The following is a 23,753-nucleotide window of genomic DNA, read 5'->3' as shown; positions in this document are numbered from 1 at the left end:
AAGCAAGACATTGGAGAAGACAACGCTCGAAGGTGTGAAATGTCAGGACTTGTGTGTGTGTTTGAATCCCTACCTGCTGGCGCTTTCCGTGTGTGTCGCTGCGAGACTCGAGAGGAGAGAGAGAGAGCAACGAGGCTGCGTGAGGTCGGTCTCATCCCTTGCGCAAGGATAAGTCGGCATCAGCTTTCGCCAAAAAAGCCAGGCTAGCGCCAGGCTAGCGCTAGCTCCAGGAACGTCCGCTTTCCCCGCTTGCTCATGTCCGTGATGGTGGTGTGACAGCGTGCCCAGATCGGCTAGTTGTACGACCACCAACTCCCGCCCCTGCTCCTGAACATCCCTCCCATCTGACATCCCTCACACTGTCACATTCTATCGCCATCACCTTGACATCAGACTGAGGCATCTGCTGCATTCTCTTCTCTCTTCTCCTCTCATCCTCTTTGTAATCCGCATCCGTGGCTCTGTGGACGTCGGAGGTTAGGAGACTTACCACGCCGCTCGTCGCCTTGAAAGCTATGACACCACTAGCTTGCGAGCTTGCTGTCATCCTTGGTCCAGATGCTTTTCGGCATCCGCCATGTGGTTGATTCTGTAGGGCTGAAGCTATCTTAGCAAATTGCCACCTAGTCAAAGTCTTCCCAAATCATCATCTCTGGGCTGCCAATGCTCTTTCCAAACCCCACAAGCAGCATCATCTCTTCACGGCAAATGAACAATTCGAGTTTTATCTGTATACACGTCTTCCGATGTCTTTCAACATGCATGTGAATGAGGACTTGAGTTTTGAGTAGTCAATCTGTGTGCAGTTCTCTGCCATCACAATATTACGGATTATATCTCGGTTTTGCATTCGTGGTTTAGGGAAGGACGTCTACGCGCCTGGACACTTTTGCGATAGCATATCTACCCAAATGTCCGGACGGCACCATCCTATGCTCTTACAGAGCCGATCGCCTGCACTCCCGCGTTGGCAATAACGACATCCTGATCAGAAGTACCGCCCGAAACGCCAATCGCCCCGATGAAGAACCCATTGCGAAAGACGGGAACTCCGCCACCAAGTGCCACCAATCCGCCATTTGTCTCTGTGATACCTGTGCAAAGCCACAGAGTCAGCACTCCATTCCAAGCCTTACCACAGCAACAGCAACGAAAGCATCTGCATACCAGAAAGCGCAGCACCCGGCTGCGTGAGATTAAACAACGCCTGTGTTGTGAACGCGCCCGCAAATAAGCTCACCGTCCGCGCCTTCCGCTGCGACACATCGACGCTCAGCAGGCGCGCGTCATCGTTGCGGCGGAACGCGACCAGGAAGCCGGAGGGATCTGTGACGGCAATGCTGGCCGACACCCTGATGCTGGCGGCTTGTGCTTGCGCCGCTGCGATGGCTTGCTCGGCCTGCGCGATGTTGATGATGTGGCGGTCTTCGAGGCTCGAACAGGAGCAAGTTGCGTTTTGCTGGGCGGAGACGGTCGCGCCGAGAGAGAGAACTACGGCGGAGAAGAGAGTGAAGATCTTCATAGTGGCGGAGGATCTTGAAAGGTAGCTGGAGGACTGGGAAGTGCTGGAACGGTGTGCGGAGTGTCGGGACAATGGGAATGGGCCGCTCAAGGTATGTATGGACTTGCGTACCACATATATATCTGCGCAGGAAAAGGTTCGAGAGGAAAACCCAGTAGCTCAGTGGCTTCACCGCAGTCGTCATCGACTACAATATGGCTGTCCCATCGCGTAAACGATCTGACCGCTAGGGCGGCATAGACGATCAATGGCGCAAGTCGGTGGTGTTAGTGGCTATTTAGTGGTGATGCTCTTCACAGGTTTGATGCCGAGGATCTCGACAGTGGCGTCGAGTAAGCGGAATATAGGTTGACACTGGTATTGACCCAATCAGCTGTCTTGTGTATGTGTCGCTACTTACGTGAAGCCTTCCACTAGCGTTGGCACTAAGCGGTAGTGTTCCAATAATCGGGCGGGCTTACAGCTTAGTAAACACGGCGCAGGCTGAGGGCGCTCACTTATTCTTAAGACAACGCAAAGCAGTCGATTGTTTACAAGCGCTCCCTTCACCTATTAATAGAGAACAGTCCTGTCTGTGGAGGTCGGAAGGCATATTCATGCATCTTTTACACAAATCCTGGTCCTTCGTCGATTTACAAAGCCGACCTGCCCTCTCAAGTAAGCAAACTTTTCTCCAAAGTAGATCATTTAACGGACTGTTACTGCACGCCTCGCCTTTGACATCATGTATGAGGACTCAAGACGTCGTTGAATTCATCGTTTGTTTACAACTTTTCCACCCTCCATCCCGAATTACTTTAGTAAGCCACCATCGTTGACAGCCCTTCCATCTCGCGGTCCCAGTTCCTGTGCTGAGAGATTGCAAAAGTGTACGCATCAATGAAATCCTTCGCTCCCTTCGCCATCTTGATAGCCTCTTTAAAGCTGTTCGGCTCCACCTTGCTCGCTGTGACCACTCCATAGCTCTCAACGACGTCGCCGCTGCTGGAGAACAACACGCCAGGCAGCGCACATGCATCCTTGACGAATGACACAGCCTCGCCGGTAGCGCCAATAGCCTTGAGATGCCCGAACGCCTCACGTACCCAGTGAAGAGCGCGGCCGTTCTTGCGAAGTGTCTCGACATGAGCACCGCCGGGGATGAAGACACTGTCGAACATGGTGGATCGCATGCCCTCGAGGTGGTGATCTGGCTTCACGCCCTTGCCGGTGCTTTTGTCCTCTCCGGCAGCGTAGATCGTAGAGCGCTTCGTGCCGATGGTGAAGGGCAGCGCTTGTGCGGCCGTTAGCGCAGCCTTGACGCCATTGTAGGCAACCGGATCGTAGCCGTCCCCAACAATGATGGCGACGCGGCGGGTAGCAATCGTGGGCTCCTTGGGCATGTAGTCCATCTGGCTGAGACCCTTTGCCTTCTTGCCGTGGTTCTGACGCTTCGGCATGTCTGGGATGTTTTCTGCGCCTACCTTCTCTGCGACCTCTCGCGCAAGGCCAATATCAATGTCCAACAGCCGCTCACACATGCGCTCGTACACCACTGGATCGTCGCAGTGATCGAGCTCGAAGGACAGGGCAGCCGCCACGTGCGCCTTCTCTGGCGCAGAAAGCGAGTTGTAGAAGAGCTGGGCCTGGTTGTAGTGCTCGCGGAACTTCTTGCTGCGCATGCGGGCCTTTATCCCAGCCACCTTCTCTGGATAGTCGACGTAGCCGCCTTCTTCCTTTTTCGCTGGAGGCACAGCAGAGAAGCGGTTGGGCCAATAGTTCACCGTGCCTTTCATGATGGTGTGCCGCATGGCGCCATCGCGGTTGTGATTCATTACCGGACACACGGGCCTGTTAATCGGGAGCTCCTGCCAGTTGACGCCGAGGCGAGAGAGCTGCGTGTCGAAGTAGGAGAAGTTGCGGCCTTGTAGCAATGGGTCATCCGAGAAGCCAATGCCCGGCACAATGTGGCTCGTGCAATAGGCGATTTGCTCCGTCTGAGTGAAGTACTCATCCACATTGCGATTCAGTTCCAGCTCGCCGATGTAGCGGATTGGCACTTCCTCCTCAGGCCAGACCTTGGTAGCATCGAGGATGTCAAATTCGAAGTCGTCTTCACGGTGCTCAGGGATGACCTGGATACCGAAACGCCATTTGGGGTACGCGCCGTTATCAATCGCCTCCATGAGATCCTTGCGATGGAAATCCGGGTCCTGTCCTGCCAGCTTAAGAGCCTCGTCCCATACGAGGGAGTGCACACCAAGCTCAGGGGTGAAGATAAACTTCACAAAATGGCGCTCGCCCTTGTCGTTCTGGAGCGTGTATGTATTGACGCCAAAGCCCTGCATCATACGGTAAGACCGGGGGATGGCACGGTCAGACTGCGTCCACATGAACATATGGGTCGCCTCCGTGTGCAAGAATTGGAAGTCCCAGAAGTTGTTGTGAGCTGTCTGAGCTTGCGGTACTTCGTTGTGTGGCTCAGGCTGTGTTCCTTGCAATCAGTATGACTATGCATCCGGCTTCTCACCAGTGTCTTACCTTTCCAGCATGAATGACATCCGGAAATTTCATCGCGTCTTGGATGAAGAACACCTAGAGTTTCCATGTAAGTGAGTGTCTCTGAAAACTAGAACAGGATCTCCACGCACCGGAATATTGTTGCCTACAATGTCCCAGTTTCCTTTTGTTCCCGCGTAAGCCAAATACCGTAGAGAATCTGAGAAACACGGGGGTCTAGCGGGATGTACCTTCTTTCGTATACATTTTCAGGGCGAAGCCGCGGACATCGCGGACCGTGTCTGCGCTACCTCTTGAGCCCAAAACTGTTGAGAACCGGAGGAACAACGGTGTCTCGCGGGACGTATCGGTCAGGACGCCAGCGGAAGTGACGTCCGCAGCGCTCTCGAGCAACCTGAAAGTGCCGAAAGCACCAGCTCCTCTGGCATGGACAACTCGTTCTGGGATTCGCTCATGGTCGAAGCGGTGAATCTAAGCAGGTGTTGGACTCGAGCGCGCAAGAGAAATCTCGTTGGAAGTGCAAAGGCCCTAAGTGAATGGGTTAGGGCGACATACCTTCTCGCGCGCAAAGGGATCCTCCAACAGCTCAGGACCTGTCTTCTCCTCGCTAGCGACCTTCAGCCAGTCGTCCGTGTTCGACTCCCTCACGCCCCAATCGGAGGTGATGCGGTTTTTTGGATCATGGACGTCTTTCGTATCGCGAGCCAGGTCAGCAGCCTTGGCGTCTTTCTCGCCGGCGACGCTTTCGACGGCTTTCTTCGTCCTGTCGGTGATGGAGGTTAGGATCTCGGAAGCCATCCTGCTGCTGTCTGTGGGCTGTTGGATGCTGCGAAACCGACTGTGTAGGTACGTGTAGGATAGAAGAGCTTCACAGAAGAGGGCCGGGCGGCCGAGGAGCTACATATCCTACATATCCTACATACCTAGCTATCTTCAAACCATCCGTTTCACCATGACGTCGGACAGCGGGGCGGGCAGCAATATCAATTGCATAAGTATTCCGTAGCTATCGGTGGTACAGCGATTCAGTGCAACCCGCGGAACCTTTTCTGGACGGTCCAAGGGGCGTCGACCCGCGCTAATCCTTGCTGCAGCTCACTTTGCAACGGCCGGTTCATGCCGCCGCTGCAGACGGCGCTCCGCCGAGACTATCTTTCGGACCAATTGGAATGCCGCGCATAACCAGGCTCCCTGGCTGTCTGCAAGCGAACGTCACTTCCTGGTCGCAGCTAGCCCCAGCGCTGATCAGCTGCCGAACGCCTTCTGACAGTGCGGAGCTGATGGGCTTCGTCGCAAGGCTGGAGGGGAGGGGAGGGGATGGGAGGGGAGGCGTTCTAGAGCAGCTCGGCCTTTTCCTTGCCCATGTATGTATCCCCGACAATGAGAAGTGCGCTGATGTCCCAACTCAAAGTCCTCACTTTCTGACTTATGGCTTTCTCCATTGCTGTGTCGGGGGCCTGCCTTGTATGCCCCTACGGGATTGGGTGGATCGCTGTCGGTACAGGGATGCGACCAACCCGCAGCATGCTTCACGTGAAAGGATCCGGCAACAGCTTCTTGAAAGAAGAAACGGGTTATTGTGGTGGTTGTAGATAACTGCACGAGGCCAAACCGAAAGCACTCTCCACTCGACAAGGAGCCAACGTCGACCTCCAGCATATACTGCGGCCCATTGAACGCTCAAGCGAAACCAAAACGCCAAACAAAAGCGACACGGGAAGGTACAGGGGAGAACAAGCCCCAAATGAACCCGTCAAACATCCTCCACCCGTCGCTCAGTCTTTTGCCCACCCTCGAAAGTCGACAGACGTTCTACCCCGACTCCAATCGTTGCGAGACATCTTCACTCCTCCTGTTCAGCGTAATCCGAGACCCCCATCTCACCACCGTAGTGAACAGGGCCGAGCTTCAGAAATCTTGCGCGTCCAGCCTCGCCGCTGCTGACGCTGCTGGAGCGCCGCTTGGTCTCCATGCCGAGAGCAGGCTCAACCGCGTCCACCGCAGCGACCGAGTTCCGAGGAGACATCGATGGAGGCGATGCCGGGAAGCTGTTCGACTGAGTGGGCGCGAGCGCGAGGAAGGTAGAGTCTCGTCTTGGACGGGCGTCCGGAGAGGCATCTGCTGGAGCGTTCGTGGAGGTATCGACAGCTGAGTTGGACTGTACGGTAACGGCTTTTGCAGCTTCGGCTCTCAGGGCGTCCAGTGTAGCTTCGTGCGTGAGGACTGGAGCGGCAGTTGAAGACATTGTGCGATGTGTGATTGAAGGCGGCTGATCGTTGTGTCTAAGGTGTCCGAAGGATTGAAACGAAACCGTTGGTGACAAGTTGTAATGGCAGCTGAGGGCTGTCTTCTGTCGAGCACGCGTGTGAAGCAATTGAGCGGATTCAAGGTGAACAGCTTGCTTTTATAAGGATCTGACTAGACACGATTAGAGCAGGAGCAATGTGAACAGTGGGTGAAGACGGGAGGAACTGTGTAGGCAGGGTACGATACCCCACGTGGTGGTCAGGCAGCTCCTGCTGCTTTACGTAGCAGGAGGTCATCATGTGCTTCTTTCCTTTCGTCCATCCACACTCTGGAACGCAGAGGGGGTCCGGGAAGGCCCGCAAGCCAAGTTGATAGTTAGGTATTGGTCAGTAGAGCGCTGTGCTACATTTGGTAACCGACGATGAATGTCGTTAGCCGCCCACCTGGAGTACTGTAGTTGAGGCAAAGAACCTTGGAATGCCTTGATGGTGGTGAAACGGTGAAGTACGCGGGCGGAGCTCTGCTTTCAATATCCGCCAGGCCTCATGATCTTCCACTGCTGCGCTGAGCTGTCTACAAAGCGAGACGTGTAGCCTCTCATCCATCGTCGACTTCGTGTCTTCAGGCGTCTACCGAGAGGTACTCGATATGCAATGGGACTGCTTTCAGCCCTATTACGACGATCCTACCTAACCGCAAGCGCCCCCGTGCTTCCTTTTCCCCGCACTGGGCTTCGGAATCATCTCAGCAAGCGAGCAGTTGATCCGGTTCAAAGCGCTGAAATGACTCTAGCGTCTCCGAATGGTCTTCGAGGAGGGCATTTGCGAAAACCGAAGCAAACCGCTTGCGTTGATAGATGACGGGCAAAGCCGGAGAACGAATCCCTACTCTATAGTGATCAATCTCGGAAGTTTTCTCGTTTACACGTGTAACATGTAGTCACAGACAATCTATCTACTTGAAGGTAGTCCTCAGACTTGGTCCTTTCACTAAGTGGAAGCTCTCACTCCGGTTGAGGTGGACGGCATGACCAATTCGAGCATCGGGGAACCGGTTTCAGCTGCCATAGCTTCGGTCCTTGCGGACATTACGCTAAGAAAGTCGCCCTGAGCCCTTTCCGAGTGCTCGAGGCCAGAGGACTGCGGAGTAAACGCGTGCTCTTGTCCGCAGAAGTGGATTGCTTCAGTAGAGTGTTTCGGTCGCTATCAGCTGTCAGGCAGATCAACAGCCCACATCAAGGCTGCAGTAATGATCCAGTCGCCGAGGACCATCTGATGAATTCAGCGGCTGCGTCGAAGGGGCACCTTGAAAGTAAATAGTTGCATGGCCGGACCCCGGGCAGCTCCACCGGTCTTGCCGCGCCTCCAGCTTGGATGCTTGGCTGCTCGGCTGCTTTCGCGAACGACCATGTTCCGGGCCGTCGAGCCTACTTGGTATACAAGGGCGCCCCAAGAAGCAACCGGGAGCCCTCCCGGCTGCACAAAGCCAATAGCGAGATCGATGCGACTCAACGCCGTGGTCTGAGTGGTTCGCTCCAGAGCGGGAAGCTGGGGGAGCATCCAGCCCTTCTGTAGATGACCCTCTGTAGCCCTACACCAAAAGCCAACGGCCGCACGCCATCTCCTGCATACCAGGATAACTGCTGCGCGATCCTTGCGGGTAGCTTTGCGTGACCCCCAACGGCGGGCATGTCTTGCCGAGTTTTCGATCGTTTGATCGTCTACAACGTGCGACAGCCATGACGGCACTGCGCTGTCGACGCCGAAGCTCACAATATTCACGCACTGGACCTTGAGTGTTCCGAAGGAAGGCTTGAACAAGGAGCCAAACTTACGAGCGACGCCCCTGCGGCACCTAGACCTTGCTTTGACTACCTACCATCATGAGAGCTTGTGTCATCCGTATCCTTCTTCATCAAAGAAGCCCAACGGATGTCATGTAAGGGCCGGGCTTCTAGCCTTTCGCCAGGTGCGCTCGTCTAAAATCGGAAGCAGTCATGCGCTTCGCTCGAACGTCTTCTGCTGCTGCTAACGAAGCGCGCAAGCACAGGGATAGGGACAAGGGTGCCATGTGCTGATATGCTGAAGCGCTCCTCTAGAATAACAACCATGCCTGGCTACGCAACATGTGGATTACTGACATTTCGGGGGACCACTCTCTTGTCGAGTCGACTCCAAACCGAACGTGAGTATCAACGGCCAAGTAGGCGGTCAGGCGAACGGCATTCCCTTGTCCGCTCAGCACAACTGACATACATATACTCCATGCCCGCCTTCAGCGAGGCGTTTGAGGATACCCGGTTCGCTCGTGACGGCAGACTAGAGATGCACTCATGCGCGTCTCGAGTATTTTCCATCCAGCAGAGAGCTGCAGTAGCGTGGCTGATCCAGTAGCGATCCTCCGGGCTATCAGGTTCAACCTGGCAGGCCGCGCCGGCGTTTGTGCAGTGGCTTTGGACATAGAAACGGGTGCTTTCTCATTGCTCCCTCTGCGGCCGCGGCACGGACGCGAACATTATTTCTGCCGCTGCTTCGCACGGCTACTAGTGGGCGCCATACATAGCTACCTGACATCCCTTCCGCGACAACGGCTGTCAATGTTGCAAACGGAAACAATCAAACAATCGTGCCGTCCTCTCGGGCTCTCCATCATGGCTTTATAATACTTCGAGCCCTCTTCAGCAGACCTGTATCCTTGCCGTCCGCGCAACTGCACCTCCGTCCTCGCCTGCCGCAACTTCGCTCCGCCGCGCTTCTCTGCTCTTAGTTGCACCGACAGAGGCTGCTATACTACCCGTCCAGCCGCGGTTCCTGTCGCTCCCTCTCCGTCGTTGGCGCAAAGGACCGCACCCTCAGTCGTGCGAATCAGCTGCTCCGCAAAAGACGCGCGATCCCTTGCCGCCCGCCCTTTCCTCGACCGAGTCGCTCGCGACAACGGATCCAACTACATCAGCGCTCCGGCGGATTCGTTCTGCTTCCAACAGTCATGTGCACGAAAGTAGTACATCAGTACAGCTGCGGGCATCAGGTGGCCGAGAAGGCACCGTGCGCAACGTCAAGAAGCGGTCCATGTGGAGTGCTGAATACCAAGATCGTCAAGCATGAGGAGAAGTGCGACAGCTGCGATGGATGACGGTATTTAGCCCTTCCATCAATGTCCGCAGTCTTCAGAAGTTCGCGTGTCTGACTTCCAACGCCAGCGTGCCACCGAGCGGCCCTATCCGATCCGAACAACGACTCAGAGCCAGCAGCGGGTGACACACAGTCTGTGGCAACAATAGAACGCGGGCCGTCTATCTTATCAGCACATCATATAACTCCTCAATCTGGAGTCTGACCGGTTTCAAGGATTCAACGGCCTCCACAGCACGAGCATTTCGACGGCGTTACGGAAGCCAAAAGTGCTGGCGTTTGGCAAGCGGCGGAGTTAGCACAGGGGATATACCAAGGGAGTCTTCAAGCCGGTAGATTTTGCTGCAGGGCATCTATTTCTTGTAACAATCTAATGCTGGAGGATTTATATTCGCGGTGCGGGGTGCAGCGAATGGTGTCCGTAATGTTTACATGTCATCTGATTCAACGCCGATCCTTTTTTCAGTTACCGCGATCAAGCGAGTATTACTCCCTCCGCATTGAAGATGATAAACGAATCGAGCTGAGAGCAGAAGGCCAGGCCTAGGCCTCACAACCTGCGGTATTTCTCAGTAGACTTGGTGCGGAGCGAGATCTATGGCCCCCAAGTGTGCACAGCAGGGTTACTTCTCACATCGCACAAAGCCGTTGGACAGACGCAACCGCCCGGCGTCTAAGCTTTTCAGTCAGCGGCGCCAACACAGAGATGATGCACTTCACTCGCCAATCGCCAGCAGTCGTGGAGCAAGCGGAAGCTTGCAGAGCTCAGTAGACCTGATTTAGTATACCCTTGCAATGTCACAGATTTCTACACCTAAAGGAAGTCAAGCGTTGACCATGTAGGCCTTGATCACGATGCTTGATCCACTGGACGCTTTGCCGCTGCATAAGGCTTCTGTCTACCAAGAAGTTAGACCTGACAACAAGGTAATATAGATCAGAGGGCCTACTGCTTAAGGTAGTTTGTACCATTGCGGGACGGTACAAATGTGACGAGTATCCGCATTCGGGGCCCTGCCCCTTTCAGGGTGATAGGGACGGCCCGCATGGACGAACATACGTTCGCCAGCACATCCATCGAACAAACGCTCGTAAGCCCGGAGCCGCTTCCTGGCCAGCCTCGTCATCGCCTTTACTCTACATTGAGGCTGTGCATGGAGTATCCACGTCGACTTCTGGTGGCCGAAATAGAGCCAATTGTGGAAACAGGCTTGGCCCGCCGCGCAGCACGTGAACGCCTATAACTACCGCTGCTAGGGTTGTACAGTAAAGTTCTAGTACGACTGTTCCGATATTGAGAAGACTTCCACGCTGGGTTCCCTTACACTTCGCGGAGCAGCTCTTTCAGGGAATACCAGCCACTACGCGACTATTCTGCGTCTTCAGCAGTACTGCACGGAGACCGCCCCTGCACCAGAAAACCTTCCTGCCCTTGCCCCTCGGTTTAACCGGACCACTCCTGGTATCCGCCGCAGCCGTTGGTCGCCGGCAATAAGAGGACATGTCCGTTGACATTCATTGGGATACTTTGACCGGCGGCTCGGACGGGGCCGCCCTGGCTGAGACTGTACGAGCCTTCGTTCACGATAAATTTCAGCAAGTAACCCTACCACGGTTTATACGCTCTGTCAAGGTCCACTCCTTTGATTTCGGTAGCATTGCACCGGTGGTAGAGCTCAAGGATATTTGTGATCCCCTTCCGGACTTCTATGAAGAAGACGGAAGTGACTCCAGCGGTGAGGATGAGGACGAAGGCTCCAACGAGGAGAGGACTCGCGGCTATACGAGTAGTGAAGATTTCAAAACCGTATCAAGCCGGGGGGACGAGCTACACGTAGCTAGAAACCGTAACCTTGCGGACCTTGCATGGCGGCAGCCGCCGATTAATGCTGATACTCGTTTGCCCGGCCTAAGGACAGGTCTTGGACCTATTGATGTGCTCGGAAGCTCGCTTCAGCGAGCCCCAACTCCAGGTATCCCCGGTGGGACGTCGAACTTGAGCTATTTCCATCTTCCTCTCGGAGCAGGCCTCTCAGGCACTACAACTCCGCTCGCCGCAGTCGCCGGAGCACAATTTCAGAATGGATGGCCGGACCACAACTACCGTACCCACCATCAACCACCTCCGACATCAGCCAGAGATGAGAAATCCGCGCAATACCGTTCAGCAACGGCCCGCTCTCTGACCCCCCCGTCAGCTGGCGATCCCGGCTCTCGACCGCCCTCACAACATCAGCAGAACATGTCGCGACGTAGCTCAAGGGCAGATATCGAGGACTTTGCTATCGACCAGCATGGCCAGTCCAACCTTTCGCGGACATCGTCACCTCGGCGATTTCAAGAGAAAAGCCCAGAAGACGTTCAGGTGGTATCACGAGTCAAGTACGCCGGAGACATCAAGCTGTCCTTGACCGCGGAAATACTCCTCGATTACCCCATGCCTAGCTTCGTCGGAATACCGCTGAAGCTCAACATCACTGGCTTGACCTTTGATGGCGTGGCAATCCTGGCTTACATCAAGAAGAAAGCCCACTTTTGTTTCTTATCACCCGATGACGCAGAGGCTTTGATCGGCGATGATGCGTATCAAGACGGCTCTGCCGCAGACAGTGGTGGAGAACGACGACCGCACGTTGGAGGCCTTCTCGAAGAGATCAAGGTCGAGAGCGAGATTGGCCAGAAAGAGAACGGAAAGCAGGTGCTCAAGAACGTAGGAAAAGTGGAGAAATTCGTGCTGGAGCAGGTGAGACGCATATTCGAGGACGAGTTCGTTTATCCGAGCTTCTGGACGTTCCTCGTCTGAGGAGGCGGCCTCACAACGGGCCGCCTGTCATGTTGCTGCAGTGCCACTACACTGGTGCAACGCGGGAGGTGTCGATATGCAACCTTGACTGCCCAAGGCGGCCTGCAGCGGGAGAGGCGCTGGTGCGACGCGGAAGCCGGCGTAGACATGCGTCAGACGACCTTGCACGTCGTACAGCATAAAGTTGTTCTTGCATCTCGGCATCGGCTTTCGATATTGCCATGCGATGCTGTGTCATACCAGACGCGCAGGGAGGCGTTGCATTGCCGTGTCTCATGTGCTTGCAGACTCCACTACGTGTTGATGTCCATCTAACTTCATCCTGTGCTTCAGCTTCGCTGCATCCAACTTTCCCGATAGAGCTGTATCCCCACGGTTCCAGGCCACATTGGGGCGACGCGTTCTGCAAGGGTTTGCGATGCGCCAAAAAGGGAACCTACGAAACTCGAGTTCATCCAGCACCCTGGCGGCAATGGAGAAGCACTAATTGTCGCTGCTTGGTCCTTAGCCACTTCGAGGATATGCAATTCGCGGAGTCAACCATGGAGTGCACACCGCCTTCGACATTTACATAAGTTCGGTCACTCAGGACCGGATTAGGTCAATGCCATTTGATTCTTCGATTCGCCGAGCACGGTTGGGCTGTACGACGAACCTCATGCACAAGATCCGCGCCGCATTCTGCTGACCCCGAGACTAGCTTGCACAATCTACAGTAGCTGTGGTTCTTATGGTCTCGACCAGAAGTCATAGTCTGTCAGCATGCGTCTGCTATTCCAGCTCGCCACAAATTGCCCAAGCCACCTCACGCAGGCAAATTGTCGCAGAGAGATCTCACAAAGGAAGGAGAGGAAACAGGTATCCGGCGGGAAGTAGGCTTTAAATTGTAAAAACTCCCCGCAAAACGGATATCCTCCCGCGGGGATCATGGTGTGCATCGCGCCCTCGCCATGCTCCTTAGGCACCCCATCAACACCTGCTCTAGAGCTGACCCAGTCGCTCATCAAGCTCAGAGCCAGGCTCTTCAGACTGGATCTAAACCTTTGAACCGGGCTGCGAACTGACAATCCGACGTGGGTTGATCACCAGGGAGACGCCGGTTCGGCCACCTCATGTCCTGAGGGTACTGGAAGGCGCAGATGAGCCGTGATCGTCTAGAGAAAGCGGACATTACCACAGTGTCCTGAGACAGAGGCCACTGGGGAAGACAAGCTTTGAGCCAACAAGCTACAGCGAAGGGGACTTTATCGGTGACAGTCAGGGAGAGATTCTAAAGTACAACGGCCATAGTGACTGAGCCAAGACTTGGGATGACAAGTACACTTGGAGGTTAGCTTTGCCAGTGTATGGCATAGTTTCGAAATATTGTTCGGTATATTAGCAATCATGCTGATAGGCCGGTCGCTTAGCCATTGAGCTCGCCGCATCTGTAGGGATGATACTCTGTGACTATCCTCAGCTCGCTGTGTGGGCGCTCTTGGGCAACGCGAAGCCCTCGTAACCTCAAACGTAGAGGCCTCGAATGGCTATGTAGCTTTACCGTTGGCGAGCTCTATTAGCGGTAGCATCACGTTCAAGCTATAATATGTTGTCTCAGCCTGTCGGTTGAAGGCTGTTAAGGCCATCAGGGTGCATGATCCGGAGCAACATCCGCTGGTTGAGGTGCGTCATCGCCTGCATGCTTCTGCCAGGTTTATCTATCTAAACACAGCTCCCTGAACGTCCACGCATTAATGGGAACGTCCGACCTGCAATCGGAGTCAACTTCGATCAATGCACCTTGAGCCGTAAAGATGGTGCTCAGCCTCTTCTTTGGCGGTATCATCACCGCCATCCCCGTCGTCACGGGCGTCGCAGAAGGTGTCTCGCACCAGAATAAGCAGAATGCCGAAGCCGCCGAGTTGGCCAAGCGCATGATCAAGTTCCACCTGGATGTTTTCTGCGACGCGAAACCCAGCGTGCGCGACAAGGTGCACGGGATGACGGTGGTGCTCAAGAATGACGGGGTCCGTCTGCTTGCCATGATATCTCTCCATCCACAACCTCAACTTTGACAAGCGGCTGACAACGATACACAGCTCTATCTCGCTCCAAAAGATGACGCTGGGAACCCGCTGCCCACCGCCAACGACAATGGTAAAGCGACTCATCCGTTTATGGGCTTCTACATCGACTACCCAGATCCCGAACTACATCCCGACACCCGCGGACTTGTCAGCACCATATCGCTCGACCCGCCCATGCTGAATTGGATATACATGGACAAAGAGACACAGGAGCTCAAATACGGCAACAGAACTCAGTCCCGCGAGCATATTGTCGGACCCTGGGACTGGACCTCCGACGAGCCCGGCAGCGGGCTGACGTTGGACGAATGGGAGGGCTTTGTGGCAGTCGAGGAGGTGAATGAGAAGGGGAAGCTCACGGGCGAATGGACGATGTATTATGATCACTACGACAACGGATTGAAGGGCAAGGTGGAGGGAAGGCGGACGTTGGAGTGCAGACTCGAAAGAAGAATCTGTGCGGATGAGATGCAGCTGGAGCAGAATCAGGTGAATGTAAAAACAAGAGGCAATATCGGTGTGGTTGACCAGTCCGTACGGAAGTGATCTATACTCCCTCTCGGCTTTGCAACATACACAAACTTTGTCGAATCACTCAAACCGCTTGTCATCTGCCAAGGATGGCTTGCAGGGTTATTTATGACAGGCACGCAGCAAATTTCCGACATCTTTACATGCAATGGCGACACATCGTCAGGCACTCAAAAGCTGGCCAGCGCGCCCACCCCCTCCAGGCCCCTCAAGCGAAAGGCCGCCACTGGCAGATATCGCCAGCATCTTAGTCATAACCCTCTCATTATTCAACCTCTCGAGATCATGACTCGTTCCGAATCCACGACTATCCGCTACGCGGCTGGATCATTGCGCGGCTTCCACTTCTCTTCAGATATCTTCTCCACGGAACCTCACGCGTCACCCGGTTTTGCTTACAACTGGGTTGGACACCATGACTCCCTATCAATCTTCCACGAGTTTTTTCGAGACATCACTACGACAGTTCCAATTGCAAGAGCTTCAGAAGCGGTTTGATTCTCTGTTCAAATGCTATGGCGTTACCTCGTCAAGCGCTCAGAAGCCGCCCGGCGTGTCCAACGCCCTCCAGGCCCATCAAGCGCAAGGCAGCCGCGCCGTCCTCGATTCCGGTGCAGCCAAGTTCTCCACCTCCGCCATGCCTGGAAGGATCATTATCGGAGCGGAGCACGAGGCCCGCCTCAGCAGATCCGTGGGCTCAGCCCTGCGCCAGATTCGTTTCTGTAGTCTTAGAATATCCCCTCCAGCCGCTGTTCCTGGTCGAAGAAATACGTGTTCCCATAAGGCCGATTCAGATACCCGCTCTCGATCTCCTCGTCTGGCACGAACTTCGCCTGAACTCGTAAGCCTGTTTTTTCCGCAGTGAGCTCTGGCTTCAGTTTTTCCGCAAATTCAACTTCCATCGGATTCCGGTACCAGGGCGCGAAATGGACTATAGGGGCGTCAGACTCAGCAAGCAGAGCCCAGGTTTCAACCGGCGTCTTGACAGATAACGGTACGGGGCACTTACTAAAGGCGAGCATCACCCTGGGGTCCCGACTCATATTTGGCATTCCGCCGTGCCACAGCCTCAGATCCCGAACTATGATACTCCCTTTCTTGACGACTGGCTGACACGGCCCTCGCTCGGCTCTCCTCTGATCAAGTAGCTCCCGCTTGATCCGTCCACTGGCTCGGTCGCCGTGCTTACCTTCCTGATCCTCGAGAGTGGTGTTTAGATGAGTACCGAGCCAGACCTCGGTCGAGCCATTCTCGGGGGTCATGCCCACTAGCGGTACGTTCACGACCAGCGCAAACGGCAAGTGAGGATGGTCGAAGTCTGCGTCGGTATGTGTGGGCTGAGCGGCTGGCGGTGAGGACTCCGTTGGAGGCAGCGCCGTGTTGCCGGATACGAAGCTCAATCTGGGAAATGGTCCAAGAGTTGTAGAGGTTACCTGCGTGACAATTGGGTCTGTGGTATCGGATTTTAGTATCCGGCTGACCGAGAAGATTAAGCCGCATGGGTCGGCCTCTTTCGAGAACTATGGGATACATACGTACGAAGATCGATGGCTCCCAGCACGAGGCGGTAAGGGGAGGATCTTGTTGAATGTTCCCACGGTTATAATTATATGGGCTGTCCTCCCCTCTTGATTGCAGCTCGTAGGCGTCTTTTACCATTTTCTCGTTCAGCTTGTCTAGCTTGGCATGGTCAACCATGTTTTCCAAGACAACAAGTCCATCTCGATGGAGTGCGCGTGTTGCAATTTCCAGGTTCTGGTCATTTAGCCGGCCAGAGTTGAGCTCAGACTCAGACACATGTACAGACAGAGGCTCTGACGGAAGCTGTGTGGTGCGCATGCTGTTTGGGTTAGAGTTCAAGAATTTGCTGCACAATAACAGGAGCAGGAAGCTGCATCTATAACCACTTTACTGCTTGATATATGGCTTTGCGGTTGTACGGTCACGCTTTCCAGTACCGGCTCAAGGACTTGCTACCCCTCCGCGGGAAGTCCGGAATAGGCAACCCTTCCGCATTGCCATCGGCTACAACCAAGAACCATCCAAAAGCTCGCTGCCCCATTCAAGCTGCTGCTTTTCGCTGTCAGACTTACGACAGAGCTGGACTCGTTATCATATTACAGGAAATAGCTAGGCGGGTTCCACTCGATAGGGAAGCATAATGTCTCAAGCAGCTCAACCTTTTCATGCATCAATCTCTCACACTACCACTCGCTTGTGATTTGTGCTTGCGCCATACCAGCTTTCAATGCTGCAACGCGTTTTCTGGATGAGCTTGGCCTCTGCACACGGTCTTCTTGATTCTATGGCTTTCCTCCGACGCTCCCATCTGCGGTTTTACAAGACACGCAGTGGGTAAAGCGTGATAGCAAGAGCTCATCAACTAGGACTCCCCCTTGAGACCGCTCGAACTCCGCACGCTCATGCCGCAACCTCTTCAGTTCCGTTAAAGGGGTCAAAGAGCTGGTTGCTAAGCGCTTTGGAGACGAGTTTCGTTTTGCTCTAGATACTCGACTTCCGTTCCAGCTGATCCATCAGCGCGTCAGTGAATTTCCCGGAGCTGCTGTTGTGTCCATCTTCCACGGAACTTCTCTTTGCAACGGCGAACTCGGCGATTGGAGTGGACGAGCGTAGAGTTCTCGAGAAACCTGACGTGTGCAAGACCTTTGACCAAGCATGAGGCTTATTCACATTCGCTGAGGGCGTACCCGCCATGAGCGTACTTGCTTGTGGCGATGCGCTGGTAGAGACTAAACCACCTTCCTATGGTGTCGAACGCTTCAAGAGTCAGCCTCCCGGTAGGGCGACAACGAAGACCCTTTTACTTCTTGGTCTTGCCTTTGTCTTCTTCTTCGGTTCCTTCCTGGTCCGACCGTCCCGTGTCCTCCTTATCAACACAGCCTTTCCTGAAGGTTCCGAGATAGATGAGAGCTCAATACTTATATAACCAACCTCTTCCAGTACATACTAGTTAGTGATCGATCACACGCGCGAGTGCGCGGGTATACAGCGAACATAGTGCTGTACGTTCCAGGCCTTTGCAACACATGTCGTTCCAGCCAGTACCACCTCGCTCTAATGCAATTCTGTCTGAGTGACTTCTTGATGAAGTTGGATGCCCTCAATGATGACGGGCCCCGTTCAGGACATCTTGCGCGTCTTACCGTTCACTATTGACGCTAGTAATTGATTGTTATAGTGCTGATAATCTAAACCATAAAACAAAACCTCTATACCGCTCACAGACCCAACCACTCTCCATCCCATAGAGCACCACAAGACGGGGTTTTTGTGTTTATACTTATCGAACTATTCGCAACCCTTTAACCACACCCTACATTGCAAACTTCCAACCGTCTATAGGTGGTGATCATCGGACTTGTAGCCGATCGAAGTGGAAGGGTGTCAAATTTCAGGTCGACTAAGGTGGAGAGTTGGTGATATGACTTGGCAAGCTTGTAAACGTCTACAGGTGGCCGATCACAAACTCTGGCCGTATAGTTGGCAAACCTGTGGCCGGCCATAGTGCTTCTAAAGACTCCGAACTTCTATATGCTCAAAGTCTTGTATCGACTGCCCAGGTCTATCAAATAACACTTGTGGAGAACCTCACGCCAGAGCACAACATGACAATAAAGGTGAGATCATAAGATGAGAGTTCAAAGTAACATCAAGCAGATACTAATCCAGAGCACAGATTTTGGGACGCCTCTTACAAAATCTGCAAAACGACAGCCGTACCTCATACAGTGAGTTCCTAGAAGCATGCCAGTATCCACGTACTCAAGCCGACGTCACATCTCATAATCCACGCCAACGCTATGCAGCCGTGCCCTCTACGTAGGTAGTTCCTGGACAAAAAGCCCCATGTCCAATGGCCCCAAACACCAGGATCTCTTTACAAAAAGCACTCACTCCTCAACGTTGTCCCACCCCTCGGCCTCCCTCTCCTCATACACCTTCATGATATCCTCCGGAAACACCGTCTCCTTAGGAATCGACGCCCTCCCCCCATCAACGACCGGCCCAATCAACGAATTCCACTCCTTCTTCCGTGCCATGAGATCTCTAATCCCCTCGCCAACGCCCCTCCCCTCCCCCTTCACGACCGCAACGCCCTGCCCCGCCTTGGGCACCCCCGGCTTCTTCTTCACCGTCTTGCTCAAACTCCTATTCCGCTTCAGGTACGCGGCGTTGAGCTGGTTGTCCAGGTCGTCGGCAATGGTGCTGTATTCCTGCTGCGCCATTCTCACCTCGGCGAGCTCAAGCAGCCGCGCCTTGCGCGCGCCGTTGATGATGCTTTGGCGGCGGAGCTCGGATTGGAGGTAGCGCAGACGGCCGGCCACGGCATCGTCGTAGTGGGCTGTATAGTCTGGGTTCGTGGCGGGCGGGATGAAACCGGCGTGCACGAGCTCTTGGAGGAGGCGCTCGTCGAGGGTGGCGTAGTCGGGTCGGGGGGGTGGGGAGGAGGATTTCCAGGCGGCGTCGGGGAAGGAGGTTGCGGAGACGGGGCGGCCGGGGAGGTTTAAGTCGTTGACATGGTTCGTGGGCTCGCCGTCTACGTCCATCCTGTCTGGGTCGTGGCTGGTCGTGCCGTTCGCCTCGCCGTTCGTGGTTGCTGTGGTGGTTGGTCGAGCTTCAGGTCGGAGGGTGGAGATTAGGCGCGCCAGAACTGGGCCGGTGGATACGGCATCTGTCTCGGCCACCTCGTCGTTGATGTCTTCTATGCTTCCTCGAGCCTCGTTCGGGTCTGCTGTCTCCTTTTTCACCCCATCCACAGCCATACCGCTGTCCTCTTCCGCCCAGATCTCTTTGTAGTGTCGTGGACCGCGGCGCGGCATGATAAATGGTGTTACCCGATCGCCGCGCTCCTTGAGAAATGCTATATCCTCTTCTGTCAAGGGACGGATGTAGGGCTCGACGTAGTTCGCGAAGACGGTCGCGTTGACTTGATTTGCTGGTTTGGCATTCGAGAAGTCCCTGTCCGGCGGCGTGCCAGGAGTAAGGTCATGGAGGTCATCGTGGGGATACTCGGCCACGCAGTATATCTCTTTCTTTTCCTCCTCTGTCATACCGGGCGTGACTTCGCGGATGTGATAAATAGTGGGATCGGGAAATGTGGTCGGATCAGATCCAAAAACCTCGTAATGTGTTACAGGGTCGGCCGGAGGAGGTTGACGGTCGGCTTCGGAGGCGCTCCTTGAGGGTCCCGCTTCTGCGTTCGGGGCGGTGCCTGCAGAAGGAGGTGGTTGTGATATGGGAGATGACATGGTAGAGGAACCGTCTAATAGAATATCAGTGTTACGAAAACAGAATTTAGTTGAGAAGTGAACATGGCGCAAAGATGCCGTGGATCGGGTGCTGCGACTCGCTTGGACGGCTGCTTGATCAGAAGTTCCATGCGCCTGTAGCGATTCACGCCGCTGGGGCCCTGGTTCACTGGGCATCCTGGTGTGCCTGAGCCCGTTGGGTAGTATAGGTGGTGAAGTCGAACGTGAAAGCCGCGGAGAACAAGTGAACAAAACCCACCTTTATGCACATCCACTCCATCCTGCCTAGCCACACCATGCGCACCCACAGCCGGCGGCCGCTCCTCCTGTGATTCTCTCTTCCTCTTCTCCTTCTTCAGCTTCGCCCTCCTTTCCTCAGCCTCTCTGTCTGACCTTTCCTTTTCGCGCTCCTGCTCGAGTCGTTCCTTCCGCTTCTTTGACAGCTCCCGCATCACCCGATCACACAGCTCTGCCCTCTCCTTCACATGCGCCAGCAATTGTGTCTTTACCGCCTCATGCGCAGCTTGCAAACTCGCAGCTCCAGGTATGTCTTTCGAATTGCCGCTGCGCTCGAATATAGCCTCCACAGTCAAGTCTAGGGGTACAGAGAAGTGCGTGAACGGCGTCTGGATATAGGTCGAGGTGCTGGGTTCGCTCTTGATCACGACGCTGGGACCGGTGGAGATGGGAGTCGTGTTGCGACTTCGTGAGCGCCTGTTGTCGCGAGGCTGGGCTTTACTGCCCTTGCTCTTGCTCGACACGGGAGGCATGATGGGTGGTAAGTAGAGGTCCTGACCGAGAGTTGGGCTCTAAGCAGGCCGTGGAGCATGGGCGATCAACCGTGGTACGGCGTTCGCGTGCGAAGGAAGCGAGGTGGTGCGCCAGACTCAAAGATGGTGGACGTCATGCAGGAACTCGACAGACACTACTCGTTGGCTGCGCTGTGGGTGGTGAGGTTGTGTTTGCGCAGCAGCATCTGCAGGAGCAGCGGAAGCGGCAGATCGACGTGGGGTTGAGGCTGAGGCGGCTGGTTTCTGGTGATGCTTGGCATGGTGTTTGTCGCGGATCGGAGAATCGCCGTCATGGTCGGAGCTGAGTAAGCCAAGTGCCTGAATCGCGTCCCACCGCCGTTGTCGCGTCTCGGCTCTGGCTCGTTCGATACCAAATCCACCATCGAACTGGCCTCGTGATTCTCTCAACTATGGAACAGCTAACCAACTCTACGTGATACGCCCATGTCTCGCTACTAGCACAAACGTCTTGGTGCAGGGTGCACTTTGCATGTTGAGAGAATCTGAGCTGTACCACAATCCAACCCAATTGGAACAGTGAACTGCTATAGATGGCAAAGACCTTCAAGAACGCCGCGCTGGCATACATATTCACATAAGAGACGCCAGATCCCCGCGTCTGCCGTAGATCATCCCAGCGTAAGTCGTCCAGAAACCCAACCACCCTCGTCATACAATGCCCGGGAATATCCGGCTTAAAGCCTTCTTCCACTTCGGTCTCGTCCTATCCCCTGCGTCAGTATCGTTCTCAGCTGTCGCTCTTGGCCCGACTAGAGCGGCTGCCCTCTGTCTCGCCCAATCTCGCCTTCTCTGTGTATTCAGCGGAGGTGGAGGCTCTGGTGGCGGTACGCCTTCCGCCGTCGATGGGAGAGGCTGCGACGATTGTGATCTCATTTCAATGCCTCCCGCCTCCGGGGCGCTGGATATCCGTCGCCCGCCCGTGTTGCCGGCAAAGAAGTTGAGCGTACGTGGCGGTATTGACACTCTCCTTACTGCGCCCTGACTCTGCCGGCGTCCAAAAAGAGCCGATGTGGGGTTGGTGCCAGAAAATGGAGCAGCGTTGGCAGCAGCACGGCGCCGTCCCATCATCCTTTCACGCCTCACCATCGCGTTCGTGACCGTAGCTGGGCAGTATCCGGGTGGCAAGACAGACTTCTTGCACATCGGACAGAGGGAGCTGAGGGTCAAGAGGAAGGAGTCGACGCAGTCAGGATGGAATATATGGCGGCAAGGTAGTTCACGGACCTGCGTCGTGTGGTCGAAGTCGTCCAGGCAGATCGGGCATGTCGGTTGAGTGAAAGCTGTGGTGTTTGTGGGCGTCGGCGGAGTGGTCGTATTCGTGTTCGGCGCAGGGTTGTCCAGCTCTTTCGCTGCGCTATCTGATCTTTGGGGCTCCACAACTGATGGTCCCGAATATGTGTACACCGGCATCTTGTCAAGCACCTCTTGCGGCACGGTCATCCTTTTCAAACCAAGCGCTTCGATGTCAACTTCTCCGGCTATGATGCGCCGGCGAAGAATACTACGCCGTCGGCGTTGTAAGAAGTGCATAACGAGCGAAGAGAACCCGATGACGACAAGTAGGAGACCAAGCACTACGAGTAGGAAGACCCAGAGAGTTGGGAGAGTGGTACGGTTACCTGTATTCCGCGTAAGTAAGGGATGGCAAAACAGGCGCATCAGGTATACGCTAGAAGAACACCTACCGGATGTCCGCACTTCAGCATATAGTCTCGCATGATCGGCCCTCGGATACTTCCGAATCAACTCGTCTCCAAACGGCACGCTGCTCAGGTTGCCAGAGTATGCTGCCGTCTGCTGCATGAGAGTATATCCGGTCAAGCCTGGTATCGCGAATACCGGATAACGACTCGCGCTCTTCCACTGACCTCCGTCTCTCAAGTCCCAGCGCGAGTCCCGCATCGGCGGCGGTTGCATTGTGCTGTTCATGCTCTCGTCGGTCAGGTAGGTGATCATCGAGGCCACATCGTCCTGGTCTGCGGCTCGGAGGTACTCAAGCATACATTCTGGCGAAAACCACGGCACCAGTGCTGTGAGAAAGTACCTGTTGTAACCGGGTAGGTTCGCTCGTCGCGTGGCAGTCTCCGGTACGTAGCGCGCGGAGGCATTTCTGCAGGGTTCGGATGTAAGGTCAGGGACGTAGAGGAGGCCATAGATGTTCGAGCCCATGGGAGAGTCATTGGTAGATAGAGTCCGTATGCTAGTCTCGCTGACGGTGGGATATCGGAAGGAGACATCGGCCTGGTGGCGGGTTGGATTAGCGTCGCGCAGGTTGCAGCAGATAGACGGTGTTGTTTACGGGTAGTTGATCGAGGCGAGCGCGATTCGAGTTTGGGTTTTCGGGGTCGGATACGATTAGAGTCGCGATATCAATGGATGAGGCACCTGAATTGGCATCTGTCAGCTTGCGGTGATGGTAGATTAAGGCTGGGGTGACGTGCTCATGGCGACGGCGGCGGTAAAAGAAGGTCTCACGGCGAGCGCATGCTTTGGCGGTCTTAACGCAGTGCAGGTGTAGCGAACCACAAAGGGATCATGTCGCAGTTACAAACTAGCAGCAGCGCAAGAAGAGATGCAGATGGCTGCGGAGTGGCGGGATATCGAGTTACGACATATCTCAGCCATCCTTGGCCGCGCGAGACTTGGCCGCGATATCCGGCTCCCGGTCGAGATCGGTCAAGTCGCGAGTGGCAGAGGCCTACACGTGACTTGATGCACTGCCCCATTCTTCACCACATCACTGCCTATTATTCCAAATAGGCCTCTTCGGAGGGCTTCGTCAGTACTTCCAAGGTTGGATCTACATCCAGAGCTTCAAACTAGACCGCCAAAAGCATACAGAAAGCCCAGTCGATGCGTGCTTATGCTCTTA

General features: G+C 54.9%; 8 protein-coding genes across 8 annotated transcripts; 2 read left to right on the top strand and 6 right to left on the bottom strand.

Moving 5' to 3' along the window:
- Positions 1-930: 930 nt before the first annotated feature.
- W97_08281 (uncharacterized protein) lies at positions 931-1,522 on the bottom strand (the record flags this gene model as incomplete). Its single annotated transcript, XM_007786150.1, has 2 exons — positions 931-1,094; positions 1,168-1,522. The coding sequence occupies 2 exons, from the start codon at positions 1,520-1,522 to the stop codon at positions 931-933; spliced, it is 519 nt and encodes a 172-aa protein (XP_007784340.1).
- Positions 1,523-2,319: 797 nt separating this feature from the next.
- On the bottom strand, positions 2,320-4,819 carry W97_08280 (catalase-1; the record flags this gene model as incomplete). Its single annotated transcript, XM_007786149.1, has 5 exons — positions 2,320-3,987; positions 4,043-4,096; positions 4,153-4,184; positions 4,252-4,492; positions 4,577-4,819. The coding sequence occupies 5 exons, from the start codon at positions 4,817-4,819 to the stop codon at positions 2,320-2,322; spliced, it is 2,238 nt and encodes a 745-aa protein (XP_007784339.1).
- A 1,045-nt stretch (positions 4,820-5,864) lies between these two features.
- On the bottom strand, positions 5,865-6,266 carry W97_08279 (uncharacterized protein; the record flags this gene model as incomplete). The annotated part of the gene is made up of 1 exon (XM_007786148.1): positions 5,865-6,266. The coding sequence occupies one exon, from the start codon at positions 6,264-6,266 to the stop codon at positions 5,865-5,867; it is 402 nt and encodes a 133-aa protein (XP_007784338.1).
- Positions 6,267-10,900: 4,634 nt separating this feature from the next.
- On the top strand, positions 10,901-12,202 carry W97_08278 (uncharacterized protein; the record flags this gene model as incomplete). Its single annotated transcript, XM_007786147.1, has 1 exon — positions 10,901-12,202. The coding sequence occupies one exon, from the start codon at positions 10,901-10,903 to the stop codon at positions 12,200-12,202; it is 1,302 nt and encodes a 433-aa protein (XP_007784337.1).
- A 1,793-nt stretch (positions 12,203-13,995) lies between these two features.
- Positions 13,996-14,814, top strand: W97_08277 (uncharacterized protein; the record flags this gene model as incomplete). The annotated part of the gene is made up of 2 exons (XM_007786146.1): positions 13,996-14,208; positions 14,281-14,814. 2 exons carry the CDS (start codon positions 13,996-13,998, stop codon positions 14,812-14,814), a joined length of 747 nt encoding a protein of 248 aa, XP_007784336.1.
- A 713-nt stretch (positions 14,815-15,527) lies between these two features.
- On the bottom strand, positions 15,528-16,638 carry W97_08276 (uncharacterized protein; the record flags this gene model as incomplete). Its single annotated transcript, XM_007786145.1, has 3 exons — positions 15,528-15,730; positions 15,809-16,249; positions 16,335-16,638. 3 exons carry the CDS (start codon positions 16,636-16,638, stop codon positions 15,528-15,530), a joined length of 948 nt encoding a protein of 315 aa, XP_007784335.1.
- Positions 16,639-18,710: 2,072 nt separating this feature from the next.
- On the bottom strand, positions 18,711-20,839 carry W97_08275 (uncharacterized protein; the record flags this gene model as incomplete). Its single annotated transcript, XM_007786144.1, has 2 exons — positions 18,711-20,032; positions 20,329-20,839. 2 exons carry the CDS (start codon positions 20,837-20,839, stop codon positions 18,711-18,713), a joined length of 1,833 nt encoding a protein of 610 aa, XP_007784334.1.
- Positions 20,840-21,529: 690 nt separating this feature from the next.
- Positions 21,530-23,050, bottom strand: W97_08274 (uncharacterized protein; the record flags this gene model as incomplete). Its single annotated transcript, XM_007786143.1, has 2 exons — positions 21,530-22,500; positions 22,567-23,050. The coding sequence occupies 2 exons, from the start codon at positions 23,048-23,050 to the stop codon at positions 21,530-21,532; spliced, it is 1,455 nt and encodes a 484-aa protein (XP_007784333.1).
- Positions 23,051-23,753: the final 703 nt, after the last annotated feature.

Source organism: Coniosporium apollinis (genome assembly GCF_000281105.1).
Source record: "Coniosporium apollinis CBS 100218 chromosome Unknown supercont1.51, whole genome shotgun sequence".
Taxonomy (NCBI): domain Eukaryota; kingdom Fungi; phylum Ascomycota; class Dothideomycetes; genus Coniosporium; species Coniosporium apollinis.
This window is presented reverse-complemented; position numbering and strand designations above follow the sequence as displayed.